At 38.6% G+C, this 23,569-nt stretch overlaps 1 protein-coding gene across 2 annotated transcripts in view; it reads right to left on the reverse strand.

Annotated features, from left to right (window-relative positions):
• The window catches only part of LOC117255474 (uncharacterized), a 53,935-nt gene that overhangs the window by 20,931 nt on the left and 9,435 nt on the right, over positions 1–23,569 (reverse strand). The window contains exons 5-43 of one of the 2 annotated variants that reach the window (XM_033624430.2): positions 19,380–19,499; positions 18,785–18,984; positions 18,602–18,705; positions 17,566–17,678; positions 16,896–17,390; positions 15,755–15,829; positions 15,359–15,600; positions 13,389–13,473; positions 13,092–13,235; positions 11,645–11,847; positions 11,458–11,552; positions 10,277–10,395; positions 9,991–10,167; positions 9,866–9,897; positions 9,145–9,242; positions 8,930–8,952; positions 8,786–8,807; positions 8,670–8,697; positions 8,495–8,573; positions 8,228–8,374; positions 7,613–7,818; positions 7,168–7,271; positions 6,954–7,072; positions 6,692–6,868; positions 6,570–6,601; positions 6,367–6,464; positions 5,060–5,082; positions 4,949–4,970; positions 4,823–4,850; positions 4,611–4,695; positions 3,427–3,573; positions 3,138–3,349; positions 2,894–2,997; positions 2,196–2,314; positions 1,929–2,084; positions 1,370–1,584; positions 1,103–1,188; positions 280–407; positions 53–178 (exon numbers count right to left, since the gene is read on the reverse strand). In XM_033624430.2, the coding sequence (XP_033480321.2) occupies positions 53–178; positions 280–407; positions 1,103–1,188; positions 1,370–1,584; positions 1,929–2,084; positions 2,196–2,314; positions 2,894–2,997; positions 3,138–3,349; positions 3,427–3,573; positions 4,611–4,695; positions 4,823–4,850; positions 4,949–4,970; positions 5,060–5,082; positions 6,367–6,464; positions 6,570–6,601; positions 6,692–6,868; positions 6,954–7,072; positions 7,168–7,271; positions 7,613–7,818; positions 8,228–8,374; positions 8,495–8,573; positions 8,670–8,697; positions 8,786–8,807; positions 8,930–8,952; positions 9,145–9,242; positions 9,866–9,897; positions 9,991–10,167; positions 10,277–10,395; positions 11,458–11,552; positions 11,645–11,847; positions 13,092–13,235; positions 13,389–13,473; positions 15,359–15,600; positions 15,755–15,829; positions 16,896–17,390; positions 17,566–17,678; positions 18,602–18,705; positions 18,785–18,984; positions 19,380–19,499 (4,788 nt within the window). Of the gene's footprint in view, positions 1–52; positions 179–279; positions 408–1,102; positions 1,189–1,369; positions 1,585–1,928; positions 2,085–2,195; positions 2,315–2,893; positions 2,998–3,137; positions 3,350–3,426; positions 3,574–4,610; positions 4,696–4,822; positions 4,851–4,948; positions 4,971–5,059; positions 5,083–6,366; positions 6,465–6,569; positions 6,602–6,691; positions 6,869–6,953; positions 7,073–7,167; positions 7,272–7,612; positions 7,819–8,227; positions 8,375–8,494; positions 8,574–8,669; positions 8,698–8,785; positions 8,808–8,929; positions 8,953–9,144; positions 9,243–9,865; positions 9,898–9,990; positions 10,168–10,276; positions 10,396–11,457; positions 11,553–11,644; positions 11,848–13,091; positions 13,236–13,388; positions 13,474–15,358; positions 15,601–15,754; positions 15,830–16,895; positions 17,391–17,565; positions 17,679–18,601; positions 18,706–18,784; positions 18,985–19,379; positions 19,503–23,569 lie in introns of both variants that reach the window. The other variant, XM_033624429.2, reaches the window with a different exon arrangement.

Here is a 23,569-nt window from a genome sequence, read left to right on the forward strand (position 1 = left end):
CCCATATTCCTGTATGTGTTTACATTTGTGTGTGTGTGTGTGTGGTACATACGGTTTCTAGGAACATCGGTGTCTCCACGTAGTTGTTGTAGATTACACACAGCTCTGCATCGTTATCGACAACATCAGGGCGACTGAGAAAATCTCCAAGAGCTGATGGAGGGATGGAGTTCACCAGCTAGAGGAGCAACAGACATTAAATAAATCCTCCTCACAGTGTTCAACCCAGGCACTCAAACTAACCTTCTTTTAACCCTCTCTGTTATTTTGGACACGTACCTGATGCATCCTGTCATGAGGCATGAGGGACAGGAAGGTGGTCAGGTTGGGGAACTGGAATCCCATGAATGAGCGCTCCAGGAAACTGTAGAAACTGTGGTTGCTGTAGCAGTGGAGGGGTATAGGTCCTAGGATGAGGGAGAGTGGGAGAGGTCGGCTGTGAAACACACTTTGATCCGCTAAGTTAAAAAATCAAGATGTTATGGACTTGTATATTTTGTAAACTAAAGTACTGCACGAGTTCTGTGAGTGTTTCTCAACAGATGTTTTGATGTAGTTTTGGTGTTGTTTAAAGCAGTCCCCGATTACTTCAATTCATGAAGAATTTTCAACTTTTTTGGATTCTCCATTCACCATTGAGAAATGCGAGAAAAACAAATGCTTCTTCTTGAATTAAAGGTAACACACAGTCAGTAATAGATATACAAATGGTCATTTTGTGGGTGAAGTAGTATTGCTAATCTTAGAAGGAAAATTGTATGAAGTTGAATTTAAAATATATTTTACAATTCTACACCACTTTCATGACTCATATTTTTGACATGAGTTTGAATATACAGGCATTTGAACCACAGGCAGGAACTGATAGCGTGCTCATGTGCATGCATTAGATACAAACAAAACAGGAACCCACTCATGAAAACATAATGCTGCTGGTGGTCAAAAACTAAATAGAGTATGTTTAAACATCAGATTCTCTGTTAAATTAGTAACTTTAATGCAATGGAATGGGTATCCTGATGATTTATTTCAAGTGTCATCATTTTGTAACATGTTACCACCCAAAACTGTTACCAGTATCCTTTCAGTGTGCTTTCCTTACCTTTGAGAGATTGAACGATGTGGTTGTGGATTTCTGTCTGTGTATCTTCGGCCAGAGAGGAGATTGTTGAATTCAGGTCTCCAACTCTGAAATAAGAGAAATAAAATAGAATAAAAATGAATGCATTTCATTTTGGTGAAATCACATAGAGGGGACTGTAATGATGTGGTTCAATGAATTACATTTTTTCTAAAACCAAAAGGATCTGATTTAAAAATAAACATTTCCAATAAAATGTACTCATAAGGTTGATCCTCCTAAACTTACGCCTGCTGCTCAATACTGCAGTTTCTTCCCACCAATATTGCGAAGAAAGGTGCAACATGCTGCGGCGACAGGTTGACCAGCAGGGGGCGCAGTCGGTTCTGAAGCCACAGCGACACAACTGAATCTCCCACTGAGTGATCTGAGAGGTTTGCACGGTCAAACACAACTTGCAACATGGCTGACCTCACTGGAGAGGGGAACATGCTTTCATGATTCTGCAGGAAAATATGAACAAAAAAATAAGACGGAGAGTTTTAAACAACAATTTTTTCCCCTAAAAGAAACAACAAAGAGCAGCTTTTAGAAATATAATTTAGAAAGGTGTTGCCAGTTTAACTGCACCGTCTTCATTTTAGTGAGAAATGTAGTAAAACCAAATGTACATTTTTTCGTTATGGAGCTTCTCTCATGTCAGTTCATGTTAAATCATTCATGAGTTATGATGTACCAAAGCAAAGCAGATAAACTGTATTTGATTCATACTGACTAAAACATTTTGTCCTGTTACCAATAAAGGACAAAATACTGATATGAAAACTGGTGTTTGACGCACACTTACCATAATAGCAGGTGAGAAGTCATCAAAGAAGGCAGGGAGGTATTTGTCGGGGATGTGTCTCATCACCATGCGAACCTGGGCAGCAGAGGTGAGCTGGCCAGGTGTGGAGGACACCTCTGCCAGCTGCCTGACTGTAAGCTGTGGCAAAGCTTCCATCTGCATGTGCACAAAGACAAATGTGTATGCAACGACATACGTGGTTAAAATGCATTAAAAAAATAAAAATAAACAAACAATGACAAGAAGACACAATGCAACAGGAAGTACCGCTGAAAAGTTGGAGTAGAGCATCTCAAGATCCTGGAAGGACACAAGGACAGAGAAACCTCCCAAGTTCCTCTGCAGCCATTCTCCACTGTTGTTAACGTTTGAGCTGCAGCTGGAGTCTGAATCACAGAAAACACACATCAAATTTAACTTTACTGTATGCTTCATGTTTGCATCATGTACAACAAACTCTGACAACTGTGGTATATTTCTAATATGGTGGACTGAAGAATGATGGCTCTGTTGGTATCTAAAGAGAAGGTGTACATCATTGCAATGATGCCTTTGGTAAATTTGGTATACAGATGTTCATAGTTATTTTTAAGTAGAGACAGTAAGTACAGGGAGAGAGGAAGGAGGGCCCCAGTTGGAATCAAATGGGATTATATGGTATACATTTTAGATTGCCAGGCCTCAGGGGATGCCCGTACTAGAGCTATTGTATTTGCTGAAACTGTTACTTTATCCACATTTCTTATCTAACAATACTGTTTTCGGGTGTATAACATAGTATTAGTGGTGTTACAGCCTTGCAAGTCACTGTAACCTTTTATTCTTATACTTTCACTGTAGCACAAAACATTTATGGAACCTTTGTTAACTTTCTTTGTAAAGTGTAATGAGACAATTTGTGATTTTTTATTCTAAATAAACATAATTACTTACAGACTCTGACCCTCCATCTTTACAGAACCTACCTGTGGTGTTACTCCTGGTCAGGAAAACCATGATGAAGTGTGTGTAGACAGAAATCTGCCTTTTGAGTGTCATGTGCGGCTGGAGATGGCTCAAAATCTGCACCCTGAGTTCAGAAAATAAATGCGGGGTCATGTGGTCAATGCAGAAAGTGACAATATAAAAGAGAGAATCAGATCTGCACTGAAATGAAGGCAGTCTAGTTGGAGGTTACGGTAAATGTGAGAAGGGCTTTCTGCTGCTCACATGTGCTGGTAGGTGTTGCAGTTCAATCTCTTTGTGGTGAGACATGAGAGGAACTCGGGCGTAACAGCTGGCAGGAATGGGCGAAGCCGGTGTTTGAACCACAGCCGGATGACAGCGGGATTGTTGAGGCTGGCTATGCTAAATGTGTCCAGACGGATTTCTCGTATAGATTCCAAAATCATTGACACTGCCGGATTTCTGGGGTCAAGAGTCTACAAGAAACAAAGAATATCAAGTGTCTTGTTCTGATCAGAAAAATGATAACATGAAGAGTATTGCCAATTTGTACCATGTTGGTTAGAAGATCCAGAGCTTCGTCCAGAACATGGGAGGCTTTGGAGAGGAGAAGCTTCCAGACAGGTCTTGAGCCACTGGAGTTGGAGGAGCGATTGCATGCCAGTATCGCCGCCAGATGTTCTGCTGTCAGTGCCGTCAACTGTGTGATGAAAGAGCAGAATGACAACAGGTGAATACTGGGGGAAGTTCAAAAACATACTGAGGATCACACTGAAACAATTTTAAGGTGAGTGGTGGAAGGCGTGCTCACATCCTGTAGTTAAGTAAAAGCAGAAATACCATATTCTGAAAACACTCCATTACAAGTAGAAGTCGCAAGTACAACATTTCACTTAAATAAAAGTACACAAGTAGTATCAACAAAACAGATAGAAGAAAATTGTAATTTGTGATATTGGTCTCTATAAATAAAACTGAATTGAAGTCATAATGTACTTAAAGGAATACTATGCAGGATTGTCCTTTATTGTTTCTAAACACGCTCACTGACTAAAATTTAACTAAAAGCCAACCCCAGATTCACTCTCATTTAGCGTTTCACCTCGCTATTTTTTTTATAAAGCCCTGACCTCACCTGAGTGCTGTGGGGGCATTCACCCATAAAAATAACTAACATAGAAAATAAGAAATCACAGGCAGAGGGCAGTCTCTGCAGATAAATACAGTGCCAAAAGCTTCAAGTGGGTCATGATTGATGATTGAGAGGGATTACTTCTGTTCTTCTAGAAAATCCTGCATGGTATATCTTTAAAGTATCTTCAGTAAAAGTACTCAGTGTGCGGAATAAGATTTTATAAAGTGTCATATCATAAAATATTATTATTGTTTTAATCATTAACAAATTCAAGTAGGAGTATTTTAATGTTGTAGTTCATTAATGTGAAGCCAATTGTAGATATGCTGTATACTACTGGATAGATTATTAGTATAGTACTGCATAATATCATATACGCATATCATGTTTTCTTATGTGAAAAGTAACTAGTAATGTGTCAAATAAATGTCGTGGGCTAAAAAGTAAAATTTTCCTCCTGAAATGTAGTGGAGTAGAAGTATATGTTGCATATAATGAAAATACTTAAGTGTAAGTACATCCAAACTGTACATAAGCACAGTACTTGGGTAAATGTATATACTCAGTTACGTTCCACCACTGGAGATGTTTTGGCGCCTTACCGAAGCACAAGCAAATTCCTCGACAGCAAAGTCACAGAAACTTCCGTTCATCTGTCCGTTGTGGAGGCGGAGCTGCAGCATTGTGCTGTGGTTTCAAAGCAAAAAATGATCAAACATTGATTGACTGTATATTAACACAAAATGTTTACACAAGCTCAAAGTAAGATATACGTATATATTTAGAAAAAGGGGTAGTGTTTTCTAAATCCCACCTGTTCACTCCAACACAAATGTCTGTTTCTGAAAAAAAAAAAAAAAATAGCAATACATATATTAATGGTGATTATTAACATTTAAATATCTAATTTATGAACTTTTAAAGCTGTGAGACATCTTACCGTTTGTCATGGTAACATTGCACTTGGGAGAGAAAAGATTAAGATGGTTATAAGTCTTCTATCTCAAGAAAATAATGAGACTAACAATATACAGAAATCAAATTCAGTTACCTCTCCGCTGTATATGATGCAACCTAAAACAAAATTAAATGCATGAGTTCATGGTATAGCTTAGAAATGATTAAAATGCTCATTTCAACAATAAGTTTACATCCTGACAACATTATAACAACATGTTCCAGTAAGATAAAAATAACTTGGATACAAAAATACAGATTATAGCTGCTTTAAGGAATTGCTGTCTCCTTTATTTATCACTCAGTCACTGCTACAATACCATACTCTCCATTTAAGTCTTGCTCCTCACTCCACAGGAATCAGCTGTTAACTTCATTTTATTCTCAGCAGACATGTTTTTCCACTGGTGTTTTTATTAATAAACTTTTTTTCGCAGAAATCTGAGGCACTCAAGAGGGTAATTATTTAAAAAGGCTTAAATATCTCATGGTTGTTAAGTACAAATAGTTAAAAATATGCCTAGATGTTTCAGCTAATAAGGCTCTCATCAGGCTTTAAGGGCACTGATGAAGACTTTAATGGCTGAAATGTATAGACATATTTTTAACTGTTACTATGACTCTATAGCCATGAGATATTAAAGGGTATTTAAATGTACAGTGTGTAGGACTAAGGGGAATATATTGGCAGATGTGGAATATAATATGATAAAAAGTTTTCTTTAGCGTATAGTCACCTCAAAATAAAAATTGTGTTTTCATTACCTTAGAATGAGCCGTTTAGATACGGCCATTTGCATTTTTACATTGGCCACTATCAGCTCCTCTATCACGAGAGTATGGAAAGGCACTCTTTTTTAATGTGAAACTGCCTTATTCAGTGTTTTTACCAGTTTAAATCACCAGGTCCAACGTTTTGATGAGGAAGAGACCTCTGCGAATAATGCGGCTCCTCTAAAGTTATTAGAGAACATAAGCGAGCACATCAGCAGGTACTGGACAAGCTGCCTGTTTGCGATGTGCAGAACAGGGTAGGAGAAACACTGATTTGTAACGTGAAACTGCCTTATTAAATGTTTTAATCACACTGTCCGTTTTGAAAAGGAGGAGACTCCTGTTGATAATTCGTCTCCTAACTTAAGTTCCGGCATTTTCCAGCTGGTTGTAATCTTCAATCCTCACTGCTAGCTGCCACAAAATCCCCCTAAATCTTACACACTGCTCCTTTAAATCATTACCCTCTTGAATGCCTAAAATGAGAATATGTCCATTTGATTAAATGGTGCAGCCACAAAATCAAATCTCAGTGATGGTTTCTAATTTAAAGCTACTCAAGGTAAAAGTCTTATATTGTTGTTACATTCTGGATGTTAACAATATTCTATGGACTGTGCTTCTCACCTGGTGGTATGTATTTGGATAACTCCATCTTAGTGTATGCAATGATTGATGCTGTTTGAAGAGAAACTGTAGGCATGATCAAATCCATTCTGGTAATCCTAGAACAGCAGCATGTGGGATTAACATCATTATCTTATGTTTCATAGCATTATTTATGAATAATCACTTTAAAAAAAAACATAAATATATATATATGAACTCACAGTGTTTTGTATGATGAGCAGGAAAGGTTTCCCTTCAGATACAACATACAACAAACAAAGATTATTACCTTCAACAAGCAGTGCAAAGTGTCAATCTGAATAAAGAGAACTCATCTTTGTACCTGGTTATGGATTGCCCAGAGGGCAAGTAGGAAGCGCTGAAGGTTCATCTCATCAGGAGAGTTAGTCAGGTGATCAAAGATCATATCTATTATGACGTCTTTCTCTGGAGAGTTAGGATAATTCAATACGAGTAGCTCTGCAGTCTGCTCTGGAGTCAGAAGTTGTAGGACCTCTAGCTGCAAGGTGGGAAGGGAACAAAAAAATGTTTACCTCTGCTGAGAAAAAATTACATAACTGATGTCAGCAGTAATTGAATCTTACAGGGTTAAAGTCGGGGTTGAGCTGAAGCACTTCTTGGAGGGACAGAAACTGTGAAAACGGACCCAGATTCTTCATCAGCCACTCTGCGCTGTTGTTGGAGAAAGACACACAGCCTGGACCTGGACCGAGTCAGGAGCATAAAGAGATATCAGTAAATGCCAACATATTTTTTCAAATTAATGTTTTAAAGATATTCAGAATGTGCAGAGAGTACCTGAGTGTGGCTGCGACAGGAAACGGAGGACGAAATTTCTGAGGACCTCATACTTTTGAAGATAGTTGGCCTCATAATCAAAGAGGGGGAAAAATTCCCGAAGTCTGGTAATAAATCAAGGACAGAATGAGAAATATTCTATTAATTAATTGGTGTAAAAATGGTGAGGCTGTAACTCTCATCAGACACTAAAAGACAATAAAATTGTGGTGGATGAAAAACAGAAACACTACTCTGTTCCTTATTGTCAATGAGGCAAAAATAAATACACTTTGCTCTGACAGTGACATCAGAGGAGAAGCCATAACCTAACTCATAGGCTCTATGATGACTATTTACATCTTAAGCCAAAAGCAGCAAACCAGATATAAACATGAAGTGTGAAACACGTAACAGTAATATGATTGTTGTAAGAGGATCAATAATGCAAGTTCAAATCACTTACATTTGCTGGTATGCATGACAGCTGAGGTTCCTGCTGCTCAGACAGCGCAGAAAAACTGGTGATGCAGACGGAAGGAGACCACTCAGACGGCCGGAGAACCACTCTCTTATGACACTGCTGTTCATCAACTGCTCCTCAGTCCATACTGACACTCTGATCTCTCCAATCACATCCAAAACCACAGACCCAGATGGAATAACAAAGGACTGTGGGAAAGATCAATTGATCATATCATTATAGATGATCACTGTATACCCATGTTTCCTTAATAATACAAGATCAATATTTTCTGATGTGAAATGAAGAGTACCTCAGGGCTCTGTTCTTGGTTCTCTGCTTTTCTAACTTCATGTTTATATTTTACCAAATTACACAAGTCATTGGATTAATATTTCACTTCTATGCTGATGACGAGACAGGTTCAGAAGTGGATCCTACCACAAAGGCAAGTGTTACTCTGTGTACGGTGTGTGGCGACTGGCGAGTGTTACTCTGTGTACATGGAAGTGCCGCCGGCTTATTAGCTGTAATAACGCATTATCCGCTGGGAGGTGACAGAAGTTACGCACTATAGCTTTAAGGATGTTCATTAGAGAGTTGAAAAGGGTCACTGACCGTGTTTGCTAAAATGTCCAAAGCTGGGTCTAAGACAAAGGATAGCTTCGTCAGGAGCATCTTCCACAACCTTTTGGAGTACCTACTGCCTCCAGGCAGATGGCACTGCAGAAGAGACACCAGCTGATTGGCTGTGAAGTTCTCTGGCTGTATGCGTGAGACAGAAAGTAGTCATATAGTAATTTAGCTTGTGTGTCATCTAAGGGCTACAACAAGAAATAAACCCTTGTGTTTCTTATCTGACTTTCACTCATTTAAATTAGTCACCTGTGCACATGCATATGTCTCCAAGGGAAAGCTGCAGGGGACTTCCACTGATGAGTTCAAGATGGAGTGCAGGTCAGAGCTGTGAATACATGTAAAAAGGCAAATATACGTCAGCAGAGAGACTAATCAAACTGTTATTTGTAATTCTGGATACAAATCAAAACAAAAGGGACACCTGTTAACTCCTCTGCAGATGTTGGTAGCTGTCAAACAGAAGAGGACAAACATTTCAAATGATTTTAGCTCTAAAAGCACTTAAAATGAGACTTAACAACGTCAAAGAGCTCTTACCATTATACTGGGTTACTGGGCACTGTGAATGACAGATAAAATAAACCATCAGAAAAAATTAAACACGGGTAACAAAATACAGTTAAAATAGATTAATTTGCAATGTAAGTACAAATAAATTAGTTCAATTTAAAGAAATCTTACTGTTAAGTTCTTCGGCACACACTCTGTCCGAGTGAAAATAAAATATAAAAATAGGCAGTCAGTTATTGTGTGCACCAGATGACACTTGTAAAACATAAAATACAATCTAAAAATTAAAAACAAGGCCTTATCTTGGCAACTGGGCAGAAGGTATACAGGAGGTATTTGTGACTTTGTGTTTATGGTCATCCTGTATGTGTGAGAAAGAGACTGACCTTCTGGTGTAAAGTATGTCAGTTCATTAAAAATATGCCAGATGACTGGTTCCAGGTCTAATGGCAGATTTGGTAGGGCTCTGTAGAATCTTTCAGAACTGACACACAAATGGAAAAAATATATATAAACAAAACAATTTCCCTCAGAATAAGTTCATATTTTATCCTATCTTATCTCTGGAAGCATAAAGCAGTCAATTCTGTTTTTCGAAATTAACAAGAATATAATCTCATAATTATTAGATAAGGTTTTTTGTTTTAGATATCTTTTTTTGCCATTTGTTTTGCTCCGCTGAGATTGTGATAGACAAAGATTTAAAAGGGGAAAGAGAGCGAAAGCCAGACTTAAACCCAAGCTGCTGCAGTAAGGACTCAGCCTTAATGGTATGTACTCTACCCAGTGAGCTACCAGGGCACCCCGAGATAAGTTTTTATAGAAAAAAATTCTTGTCTTATTTTTAGATATTACCCAGACCATGATCTTGTTAATTGTTGTTTTTCTGAATATATGAGATTATTGTCCTGTTAATTCAGAAAAATGACATTTCTTTGTCTCAAAGTAAAGGCATTACACTTTCATACTTATCTAACTCTCAAGTAATGAGTCATTTCCAACAATTAGCATCATGCAATGCAGCAATTTGACCTGCATTTGACACATAAAAATGAAAGTAATTACCAACTTAGGTGTAAATTGTTAAAAGCATCTAAAAATACTCACATCTGGTTGTAGACACTGCAGTTTGTGGTGACCTGACAAATTGAATATTTTACAGTTAATCCTCCAAGACAGTTATTTTTTATTTACAAAAGCGTTAAAGTTGCGAATCATTACAAAGCTGTTACCCCATGGGCGAGATAGGCCAGTTCTCCCAGGACTTCCAGAAGTCCCCTCTCTCTAGGAGACTCCAATAGGAAGTCAAATATTTGGTTGATAACAACGTCTTTCTCAGGTGGAGTAGGAAGAGGCAACAGCAGCATCTCTGCTATTTGCCTTGGAGACAAGAGGTGAAGAACTTCCAGCTGGACAGGAAACATTAGACAAAAGAAGAAATTAAAAACAGTAATGTAAAATCTTCACAAAGTGAGTTTTAGATGACGCATTTTAGCTTGTCAGGTTGTCCAGACTTACTCCAGAAAAGTCTGGGTTGAGCCTGTAGAAGTCAGTGATGGAGGGAACTCTTGAGAAGACACCAAAGTTTTTTGTCAGCCATTCTGCACTGTCATTGGCTGAGAAGATACACCGTGGGTCTGAAATATACATGCAACAATGAACATATATTTATCATGTAACTGCAGGTATTAACACTTTGTCTTGACATTATTTTTATCCATGGTACAAAGAAAGCAAAACTCATTAAGTGGTGGAAAGTACATTTACTCAAGCACTGTATTTGAGTACAAATGTGAGGTACTTTGCTTGAGTATTTCCTTTGGATATTACTTTATACTTTACTGCATTTCAAGGGGAAAAATAAACTTTTTACTCCGCTACATTATGATTCATTGTACACTTATGGTCACAAGTTACTTTGCAAAAGATTTTACACGCAAAACATGTGGCCATCTTATAAACTATGATCCAGTGCTATAGAATAACTAACCCATAGTAGCTAAAGTTTACTCCAAATTGACCAACTCAACCCTTAAATTCTGCATCAACATAAATGAGAATCATGAGTGATGCTATTTTAATATTAATAATATAATGTGTAAAATACTGAAACACTGAGGCATTCTGCATTGTATTTCAATGCCATGCTTCTTTAAACTTTTACTTCACTATTTTTATTTGACAGCTAAAGTAACAACTTTATAAATAAAAACTTTACATGCAAAACATATGATCAGTTTTTAACAGTTACTGATTAAAATAGTTAAAATTGGCTTCACCTCAACCAACTAAAACATTAAAGTGCACATCACTGACAATCTAGTATTATTAATGATTCACTCAAAGGAGCCATTTCCCAGCATTTAATGCTTTTGCTTTTGATTCAACTAATTTTAGCTGATAATACTTATTTTACTTATGTAACATTTTCAATGCAGGACATGTTTCTAACAGAGTGTTTACTATTATTAGTACCACTGCTTTTACTTAATAAATTATTTGAGTACTTCCTCCACCACTGCAGAAACAGGACTCCTCTATCATATTTGTAGTGGGGGTTTTTTTGCATTAAGTGAAGACTTTTGTCCTTCTATTTTTTGCCAAAATGTCAAGCTAAGATTTTTATTTATTTGCAAGATAAAAATGTTCCCATGTCTGGCAACTACTTTAAACGAGAAGGGCTGATAGTCACTGCTTACCAGAGGTGTTGTGATGCAGCAGGAAGGGATAGATGAACGACTCATAGATGTTATTAGGATGATGAATATTTGTGTAATTGCTGAGTCCTGCCACACTGCACATATGGAAAAAGAAGGGACAGAAATTAAATGTAATACACCATACAGTGTGGAGGAAGAAAACATCTCCTCACACCTGAGAACTCACATGGTTTGGAAAACTGGGCAGGAGAAGTTCTTGGTGCTGAGGCAGGACAGGATGTCTGTGGGTGGATTGGACAGGAGGGGCATCAGCTTGATGTGAAACCAGAGCCTAATGAAGTCCGGGTCGTCCAGGTGTTCCTGGGTCAGAGACGGAGAGTCCACCTCGCCAAAGATCTGCTGAAAGTCGGACATCAACTCTCTGAAGTTCTACAGGAGGAAAAGAGAGCACCAATTTTAATTTATATTTTTACAACAAACACACATTAAGAAGTTTAGGGGAGACTGGGGCTGTTTGGCTGGGTAAACTGGGTAAAACAGAGATATTGGAAATGTGTTACTTGTACTTAATGGACGTAGCAATCAGCTAAATTTGATATAGATTTGAAAGTCTGTGATGAGTGATGTAGCTGGCTTTTAAGATTTCATCACAAAGTTGGCTTAAATGCGAGTGGGGTTGCTTGGCACACTGATTTTTAGGTTGGTCGGTATCAACTGGTTGTAACAGTAACCATTATAACTGTAGCTGTATTTTGAGAGACGATGTCTTTACTGTTTTATTATTTTGAATGGTAAATGGAAAAAGTAATTGGACAATCATACTGATGAATTTATTACAAAATGTTGTTTGGTTTGAAAAATGGGCAGATATTTTATTAAATGTTCAAGTTTTTTGGTACATGGTTGAATTAAATGTTCAAACTGTTTCAATTGGTTGCTTAATTTTTTTGTAACTACAGCTTTTTAACATTGTGTCAACCAACCGTAAGATGGGGCCGGTTAGCACAAATGCACAACATGACCATAATCACTAATCACTTAATTCTAGAAAACATTTTTTTAGATTAAAACATATTAATCTATAGCTGAGATAATCCTTCCATTTGCTGCTGGTTAGACTATTCTAACATACATAATGCCAATGAAGTACAACAGAGAGTGAAAAGTGTGCCAGCCAACCCCGGTCTCCCCTACAATAAAGATGTGTAACAGTTGAGAGTCTCCCAGGTAGGAGCTGGAATTCATAAAACATTAGTTTTACAGTGGAGGTTGTGTGAGTCTATAATTATCTATGAATGCTAAAATCATTGTGTGTGGTGGTTTGTAACATTTGGCTTTGAAAGGCTTATTTGGCAGGTTATTCTAAAGGTTAGTATTTTAAAGGCACGGTCAGTGACATAAATAAAACAAAAGAAAAACCGACCACCAAAGAGAAAGTTAGAAAAGACAAGATTGAAATTTGCTATTATTTCCAAATTGTTACACACTTCATTGACAGTAATACAGGCACAGCCCATAAACATGTGGTAATTTTTGCTGGTGCTCTATAAGTTTGTTTACATCAGTAATCTCTGTAAACATCAAGTTGAAACAGGCTCCTATCATGACCTAAGACTTGTTTATCATTTTAATAGAAGTGAAAACAATGTGAGTTTTAAGGCTGATATACTCACAGCTGTGGACAACTCTTTCATCAGTAACTGCAGACGTTCTGTCAGCTCTACAATCAATCTCATGATAGTTTCCTCAGACATTTCCAGGTTGCTCTGAGCAGCACAGTGCAAAACATTCGCCATATTTTCCACTGCATCTGTCAGCTGGTAGAATGAAAAAAAAAATGTAGACAAGAAGCTCTTTAAGACGACTTTTGAAGCAGACTTCTAAGAACAAGGAAATGTCACTTTTAGTTAAAATACAAATTCTAGAAAATTCAAACTTGATTAATCCTAAAAAAGAAATTAAAGCCTCACGCCACAAGGTCGCCTGTCAAGACTGATGCTACAGACGTCCTGGATTATAGAGGTTTCATCGTTGTCCATACCATGGTCCAGATAGCTGCACAGAAACAAGGCAAAACATTCAAGTCATTAGAAGAAATTATCTTACAACACAAACACATATCAACTGACATCAGGGTGGATTGAGTCAACTGGTGTTGATTTTTAGCCACTAGTGGACAGAGGAGCTTCACAACAAGTTAATCCACAACATCGACACACTATCTCTTTATGAAGTTACTACGGCAAGCACGTTAGCAAGCAATTTTGTCTTTTTACACATCTAAAAGACATGAAGCAACATTAGCATTAATTTGCTAATTTGGTGAACTGCTTTAGCCATACTCTTCAGCTCGCTCTCTTCAATCTAATACTCTAAATTTGTTGTCTGTCCCTTGCACTCGCCTTAAAACTCGTGGTGATCGCACCTTTGCAGCCGTAGCAGCTAAATATTGGAATGCTTTGCCTGTTCCTTTATAGTCTGCTGACTCTGTGGTGATTTTATTTTATTATTTATCCATTTATTTTTTGTATGTATTGTTGTTGTGTATTTTTTTTCTGTGTGCAAATAGTTTGCTAGTTGTGCACTTTTACCAAAGTGGCTCTCTTAGTCACCCTATCTGTCTTGTTGTATAATGCCCTAGTGAAGCACTTTGTGACCTTTTGTCTGAGAAAAGCGCTATAGAAATAAATTTTACTTAACTTATTTTACAGATGTTTATGGACGCCTGAATCCAACATATTCACTTCCTTTTAACTCTATTTTGGTCTCCACCAGTCTTTGGCTGCTAAATGCTCCCATCTCTTCACCAGCTGGCCGCTGATTTTGTCTTTGTGCAGTTTGGTGTTTGGCCGGGAGTGTAGCCAAGAGCTTTGCCCCCAGGTGCAGGACTAAAATTGAAACAATGTGCTAGAAGAGGCTGAAAGATAGAGCTACAGTTGGGTGATAATTGCTGCCTTGCATTACAATAATTACTTGAACAGGATTATTAAGATTATAGGAGCTTTAAAAAGATACTTTTCCAATATTCAACCAGCTTTGTATCATAACAGTTTGGGTAGTATGTGTAAATGAACTGTGGTAAACCTCCCACCATCTTACCAGCACCCAGATCACCCTGCTCATCTCTCAGCTCAAATCCAGTTTAAGATTTTCACTGGCTCTAGGGCTATTGCTCGAACTACAAATTTTTCATTAGAGTATTGAAGCGGATTGAGAGAGAGACCCGCCTCTCTATCACACACACACACTGGCCAAACTCTGATCAAACGATAAAACTAAGAAGTGCTGATCAAATATGAACCAAGATTCTGCTACTGCGTTGCCTCTTTTCTGCCTGAAATTACTTCATAAACATATTTTAGCTGACCCTTTAACTGTGATTCCAGATTGTTCGTTAGCAGTCAGCCGCCATTTTAAATGCATTTGAAAATACTCAGCCCAAGTGCCCGAGTGCACTCTGACACAAATTGGACTGTTTGTAAATTCAGTGTTGTCATGTTGTACCGTTTGGTTATTCAGAGCACCACACTCGGAGCAGCAGAATGTACTGTGAACAACACTGTCATTTTAGCGTGGAACTTCAGATCAGATTATTGAACCGCCCATTGCTTCCTGTGGAAATAACCAGTGAGCAATTTTTGGCCCAGTGCGGCACAGTGCATTCTGGTAGTTGTAGATTTTCTCCCTCTTAAACAAAAGCAAATGCCACAGCCTCTTTTTATCTGTTTATCTGTTAATCTTCATGCAGCACCAATTTTTAAAGGTATTTGCATCTTTCTACTGCATAGACAGCCTAGTTTTATGAAACACCTTTAAATCTGCATTTCAGACACTGAATACATTTGTTTTCCATGTAGTTCTATCTTTACTGACACACGTGAAAAAATAAATGAATACTCAAGGATGCAGAATACTAATCCAAAATTTTAGTTTGACTTACAACACATGGTGGAAGGCCATTGTGATGTTTGGGGGCAGCACAGACTCGCCATCTGGCAGGAGCCTCTGCAACACTGGCATCACAACATGCTGGAACCAATCATCCACATTGGTCACGTCAAACTGTGGTTCCTGTGGAACTGTAGGTGGCTCTTGTGGCCGATACATGTCTGCCAGTTCAGCCAGAGTCCAGTTGAGCAGGAACTGAGTGAGAGTTGTGCTTCTTATTTCTGACACGTCCCTCTGAAGAAACAAAGCAGGGTAGGAGTCATTTCACTTCGCAGGTGTACTGTGTACATTCATCTGCATGTTGATTTATGTTGGAGTGTGTGTGTGTGTGTGTGTGAGAGAGAGAGAGAGAGAGAGAGAGAGAGAGAGAGAGAGAGAGAGATAGTACCTCTTGTGTGAAGGATACAAAATCATGAACCAATCTCCCAAGGGGTCTGAAAGCCGTCATAAAACCATGCGCAACCTGCAAGTTTGAAAAAAACATATAAATAATTCAAATTACTATCTATATCTTTACTTCTTAAACTATTATCAATACTATTATTACTTATATATTTCTTTAAACCTGCCTTCATTCAATTTTTTGATCATTTTGGGGAACACAACACGGACAAATTATCATCATGTATAGTTGATATGAAGAATTTGTTAGCAAACAGTTGCCTGTTTACACATCCAGCAGATAGGCAGCAACATCAGCATTTATTTGTAGCCATGTTTGTGTCCACCTGGCAATGTAAATCCAATCCCAAAAATGGCTTAAAGTCCAGGTGATATGTGAATATAATGTTCACTTTTTCATAAAAGCATGAAACTTGGTACACTTGTACACTTTGGGGCCCTAAACACTTTCAGAATTGGAGCAATCGCAAATATGCCTTGTAGCAGCTATTTTACCTTTTGCCATAACCAAATTATGTGTTCTGCATTATATCTCCTGAACTTGAGTCCATCCAACCCGTCTGTGAGAGATGGCATATTTGATGGCTCCTCAACTGCTTTTTCTCAACAGTGTCCTCCTTGGTACACTGCACTTGACAGAGCCTCGAAGGCGAAGTCTAGAATTGGTTCACAGATACTATGATTTCCTTCTCATGTCACTAAATTTACCCTTAACTTTTCACCTGAATGGTTTATGATTTTGTAAATGGTATCATTGTAATACCTGACCATCAGTACACAAGGGTAGACATCACTTTGTCTGTGTTGTCATTTTTGGTAGATATGGTACAAATAATTCTGTTATGACAGAAAGTAAAATCTCCACCACGAGGCGTTTTTGCAATTGCTCCATTTCTGAAAATGTTCAGGTCCCCGAACTGTAAGAGTGTACCAAGTTTCATGCTTTAATGAAAAGTGAACATTTCACCTCAAATTTGGCACATATCACCTGGACTATGATATTTGGAAGCTTTGTATGTCCCCATGAAGTTTGAAAAAATCTCAAAGATTTGAATAAAATAAATAATTTCAAATTCTTCACAGTTATTTAAATTTTAAAACACTTGATCCATGCTATGTTACAGTACCTGTCCTAAGTTGTTGTGTGGGGACGTTGGTGCGTATGGGTCAAATGTGGGATGTGGAGGGTAGGATGACGTGTATCCAGGGGGTGTCAAGTTGTAGCCGCCACCAGGGGTCATCAAGTGGTGCCCCTCTCCAGGGGTCGTCAAGTGGTGCCCCTCTCCAGGGGTCGTCAAGTGGTGCCCCTCTCCAGGGGTTGTCAAGTGGTGCCCCCTTCCAGGGGTCGTCAAGTTGTAGCCCCCTCCTGGGGTCGTCCAGTTATAGCCCGCTCCAGGGCTCGTCCAGTTGTAGTCCCCTCCAGGGCTCGTCCAATTGTAGTCCCCTCCAGGGCTTGTCCAGTTGTAGCCCCCTCCAGGGCTGATGGTGGGGGGATGGCCAGGGCCCCCTGTCAACAAACTGTGAAAGACTAGGCTTAGGGTGCTGTTGTCTAAACCTGCAACCTCTGGCATTAGCAGCAACTCGGCTTTCTGCGCTGGAGTCAGTAGGTGAAGAACCTCCAACTACGGGGGAGAAAAAACAATGGAGGAGAGAGGAGGAGGTTAAGACATAGAGGTAAGAGTGTGGAAAACTTAGTCTTGCACTGTGTCACATGAGCTACATAAAAACTCTGTCTCTGTGGGGTTGACTACTATTGTAAATCAAAAAAATCTTGGAGAAAAAACAATGGAAACTCACTCCACTGAAGACCACGTTGAGTGCTGAAAAGTCATTCATTCGGGCCATGACCCTGAAGGCACCAAAATTCCTCATCAACCACTCTTCACTGCTCTCCTGTGGGTTCACACAACCTATACAGAGATTACACGCACTGAGTGAACACATAATGTATGTACACAAATTCGACAAGAGCAGCAATCTTGTATAGGCCTATTAACAAATCCGAAAATCTGTGTCCGTTAAAGATGTTGCATATATTGTGCTGCATACAGGCTGCTGGGAACTTTAATCTACCATGGCAAGTCGTTGTTTTGCAAGTCAAAAGTAAGTCCCAAGTCTTTGCAATCAAGTCCCAACTAAGGTGCTTTTCATTCAATGTAATGGCATTTGAACGAGTAATAATATATTGGACTTATTTGTTAAAACAAGTTTGATAGGAGTTGTTGCATCTCCATCTGTAATTTTCAATCCCCATGTTTTGCATATATTTAGTTTCAGTTGACCACCACATAGTTTTTGTACATGAACAAAATTATCTTTGGTATCATTTTTTTCTAACTGGCACTCAGTAACATAACGTTAGCTCCTTATGGTTCTCTCCTGGTTCAAACAAAGTGGGTCTGGGGACTCAAGTGTCAACTTGCTGGGAATGAATAGCGTCGATGTTAATTGATTCAGAAAAAGTAGGGAAATTAATTGAATGCACACAAATGTTTTGAATAAGTTACTTTTTAGGGATTGGGCTCGGGAGAAGGTATCAAGTTTTTTCAAGTCAAAAGGCTCAAGTTCAAGTCACAAGTCACTGGTTTTAAAGTCGAAGTCAAGCTGCAAGTCTTTCATGATTTTGTCAAGTTGAGTCTAGTCATATAATTCATGTCATGTGACCCAAGCCCACACCTCTGCTTGTGGCCTTTATTGTGATGCATGGGCCTCATAATAAAGTTGTTGTTTATACTAAGTGTTGCTGTAGCTATTAAAAAAACTGACATGCGCTATCAACTGTAAACCATTTCTAGTTAATTGTAAAGTTGAATCAAACAAATAAAAGCTTTACCAGCAACTCTGTCTCCTGACAGAAAGGGGAACATGAAGAATGTGTAGATCCACTTTTGTCTGACGGGATCCATCTCAGAATAATGGTTGCTGAGCTCCCTCACCCTGCAAGAAGAGATAAGAAGGTGAGACAGGATTTTGTGACAATGGTAACAGAAACATGTAGACTGAGACTCAGGCATACATTGTCTGGTAGGTGCGGCAGCTGAATGTCTTGGTGCTGAGGCAGGTCAGGAAGTGTTTGGTAACAGATTTCAGCAGCGGGTTTATCCTGACCTCCATCCACATCTGGACCAGGGCTTCATTCTGGAGGGGGTCTGCTTCGGGGTTAAATGCCAGCTCCCCCTGCATGCTAAGAAGTGGCCCTCCTGTCATGCTGGACCTCTGTGGTTGAGGTGGTGGAGGGGTGTAAAAAAACAAACAAACAAACAAAAAAAGAATTAAGAGGTATAAAAGAGGTATAAAAAGTCTGTTGAAATGTATTGATGTTATGTGGGTAACTGTATTTGAAATGCTTAGAATCAGCTTGTCACCACACAGAGGAGATCTGGAGGACCTGCCATTGCTAATAATACAAGTATGCAAACACACATGACACAAATTATTCAGTAAAAGGGACAGTCTTAACAAAAGTCACCGCGGTGCTAATCTGTCATTTTCTGGAAAATCTGAGTAAGCATTACGACATCAACTGGTTGGGTTGGTATTTGTGACAGCATTCCTTCCTTTGTGTGTCTACTGGGCAATGTTCTTATCCAGTGGTTAACTTTCAGCCTTACCACGGAGGTGTACACATCCATCGTCGCTTCAAGCATTTCTTTCAGCCTCCGCATGTGGCCTCTCCCCGTGTCATTCAATGGCAGTCCCACACAGTGGAGAAAGTGAGAGGTCGGATCTGGCTGCTGAGAATGAAGGACAGAGGGAAAACTTCAGCAATCAAGAAAAGCTACTGTAGAGGCAACTAGAAAGCTTCTTTCCAAAAAAAATCAGAGCTCACAAACACAGAGCTAATATGAGCTGATTTCACTAGCTGAAAGTGTTCAGTGGGTTTGTCAAAGCTTTTTTGGCTACAGCTGGGTGATACTTGCTGCACTGCATTGCAGCAATTGCTGGAATGAGATTATTAGGATTATTCAAGCTTTAAATAGATAATTTGCCGATTTTCAACCAACTTTTCATCAAAACGGTGTGGCTAGTATGTGTAAATGAACTGTGGTAAACTTCCCTCCACCTTGTCATTGCCCAGATCTCCGTGCTCATCTCCAAGCTCAAAATCGTGTCATCTGAGGGATTTAGGTTGGCTCAGGGGCTATTGTTCGAACAACAGATTGTACTTCTGCATTTTCGCACTGCCCACCACAGTGGACACAAACAGTGTAGTTAATTTGAGAGAGAGACCCGCCCCTCTCTCTCCCTCTCAAACGCAGACCAACCCAGATCAAACGTTAAAGCTAGGCAGTGCTGATTAAATATAAACCAAGATTCTGTAACTGTGTTGCCTCTTTCTCACCTGAATTGTCTTCAGAAACATAGTTTAGTGCACTGTTTTGCTGTAGTACAATAATTAAAACGTACTGTTTTCTGTGTTGTAAAACGGAGGCTGAAAAAACTTAGACCAAACAGTAAAACTACGCAGTGCTTCTGTTACTGTGTTGTCGAGTTCTCGCCTCAACTATTATTCAGAAACATGTTTATTCCATCTTGTGACGGGCTCACTGCATGAACAATCTAAGGCACACTGGAGAGTTTACACAAAAATTAACATACCTTTATTTTACATGGCAATATAGATTAAAAAGACCAACACGTTGTGACTGACACAACACTGACACTGACACTGACTGACAGATCTTCATCATGGTCAATGTCTCCAATATTGGTGTATCACTTCTTTGTTCTTGACCAATAGGCTTGCAAACTGGAGGAGAGTAATAATAATGATAATAATAATAAATTGGTTTTATATAGCGCTTTTCTAGATACTCAAAGACGCTTTACAAAAGAATACACACAGAAACAGGCACTCAAACAAAACACTCAATCAAAGGACACTCAAACAAGACACTCAAACAAAAGGCAAATAACCTGACCTGTGAGTTGCAATGCGTTGGTCTTTTTAATCTATATTGCCATGTAAATTAAAGGCATTTTAATTGTTGCACAAACCCTGCAGTGTGCCTTGGATTGTTTTTGTAATATCTTGTAATGGGCCCTTCACAAGATGGAATAAACACAGTACACCTGAAGTATCCAAAGAGCATCTGGATGTGACTGCTATGAAGACCCAGCAGTGCTTCTACGTCCTTATTTAGCTTACCATTTTACTATAATTCGAGATTGTTTGTTACCACCCCGCAATGGGACCGCCACCCACCAGCAGGAGCTTTTATTTGTCTGGTGTGGCACATTGCATTCCGGTAATTGGCATTGGCATGATTTAGACTTACATGGAACTGAGGTATCATCAGTGGTATTAAATACACCTGTGGTTCTTCTGCTTTTACAAGTACAAGTATCTGCTGTGAAAAACACCTTTATACAATATCCGTGTCAAGTTTCTTTGTTCCTCTGTACTGCCGGTTCACAGAGCCTTCTGTACAGGATGTTGGCCTGAAGACACATTTTGAAACGTTAGCACCACACCTCTGATTGCCAAGTTGTACTGCTTAGTAATGGTATTTACCGCAGGTGAGTCTACTGTTTTGTAGTTCTGTTGTGCAGTCGAAGATTGTTTTGATAAACTTTGTTCAGGAGCTCAGTTGGATGGTTGTAAACAATGTGAAAACTGATAATGATCCTGTTGGCATGTGATTTGGGCAGTTTTAAAGAATTCTCAGACAGTGACAGTGAAGTCACAGGCACAATGTGACTTAAAAGGTGTCATTGGAACTTTAAGTTATATGTCCTAGGGCCAAATATCATTCCTGGTCCTCTCTGAATGGATTTTACATGTACTCAACATGATTATTCAAGTTTTTAACACATCATATCATTCAGTCTAACAGACCAAATCCCTATGATGCAGCGTTACGAACAACAGTCACTTCCAGATAGATGTCGGACAATAGATTTGAATTGCAGAAATAAGCGAAACTTGCAAACTTGTTTACTTCTACTGTAATTTTCAGCTGTGACTGTAACGTTTAAAGATATATAGTTAAACACAGTGGTCTGACCTACCTGATGTTTTTGTTGTACTAATTTTATGTACTGTGTTGCTTTGCTAAAATTTACCGGCACAAAAGCTTAGATACATACTGCTGTGAACTGGGGCTGCAATGAAACGTATTTTAGTCACCTAAGAAAAATCAAAAAATAAATATCAGTTTTAGTGTGGGCTATCTTTGGGATATTTTCGCCGCTACACTTTATACACTAACTAACAGAGTACTGACAAGTACAATTACTATTTTTGTGAATGGAGTTTGGTGACTTTGAGATAATGGCTTCAGTTCCCCATCAGAAAGACTGTCTGATGGCAAGGTGAAACAGCAAAAATATTCTTAAAATAACATACACTTAAACCAGGGGTCAGCAACCTTAACTATCAGAAGAGTAATTTTGACCAAAAATAATTTAAAAAATGGAGCAGACGGACATTAAAAATAGCTCTAAAAGAGCATTTAAAAATGTTTTACCACAAAATTTCTTTAGGCCTACAACAAAAATAATTTAAGCGAAAATGTTAAAAAATAAATAACTGGTATTCATTTTCATATTATATTTTTTGTCAAAGCCACTGAGAGCCACTGGAAAAGGGCTACAGAGCTGCATATGGCTCCAGAGCCATAGGTTGCCTACCCCTGACTTAAACTGATATATATATATATATAGATGGGCCTTTTTTTTAGATGGCTAAAAACTAACCACTTGAGCAGCTGTTTGATCAGCGCCCTTTCATTTTATGTATGTTGCGTGGTTTTCTACCCAAAACTTCATGTAAACACTGTGATTCGGTCTATACCACTGTTAGGAAAACACTTAGCAGCATTTCCCTCAACTACGACTGACAATTTCAAAGTTGCTGCCGACTATTTCTGTAAAGAGAACAATGGGGAGAAAACAATAAATTAAACTTCAAATATTTAACTTTAACTTTAATTATGGTAAATGTTAATTGCACAATGTAATGGCTATAAAGTAATGACACTATTTAGATTGGTTCCCACCGAGCCTCACTTTCACAACACAATTCTGTCTCTAAATGGGTACAGTCTCATGGGAAAATGAAAGCCTGATTTATGGCACAGGGAAATGTGTCAACCACTGCATAACCAAAACAGGAAGAGGATAGTCTTTTGTTTTCCCCAAGTAGCTATTGGTACCTATCCCCCCAGATGCCAAACAGTATCAATACAAGTTCCCTACATTTACTATCCTCAGTAGTGGACATGGTGGACAGTGGAACAACCAAAGTAACTGTGGATACTGTGGTAGTTGCTTTGCGACAACAGCTGCAACAATATTACCACTTGGAAATGCCAAGTGCAAAAGCTACAAAGTTGTCTGTTTCTAGTTTATGAGATGCATTTTTTTAAAAAAATATTTTTACTAATTGCTGCCTATGTTTTATTGTTGTGGTGAAGATCTTTCCATTATAGAGTGGTGCAGGAATGAGTCAGCATTTTTGGAAGCTAGTTATGTTTCCACTTCAATATTTCAAACCATATTCACACTCATTCCCCCTTGACATGTTTTTAACTTCTTCAAAACCGTCTTATCAATTGTTCCTTCAAAAACAATTTGAGAAATTGTCTTCAAAGATAAACAGATAATAGATCAAATCAGATCATGACATTTGTACCTTCAGCTTTGAAGGGGATTTGATTGTGATCTCAAATACAGATTCATCAGCATAATTGAAAAACAAACAAACAAACATGCAGAACTTGGGATTCTGAGCAGTTTTGGGTTACATTTTCTCTGAAGCCTTTTGTGTACGATTAGAAAAAATGCAAGTACAGTATGT

Source organism: Epinephelus lanceolatus, chromosome 3 (genome assembly GCF_041903045.1).
Source record: "Epinephelus lanceolatus isolate andai-2023 chromosome 3, ASM4190304v1, whole genome shotgun sequence".
NCBI classification, from domain to species: domain Eukaryota; kingdom Metazoa; phylum Chordata; class Actinopteri; order Perciformes; family Serranidae; genus Epinephelus; species Epinephelus lanceolatus.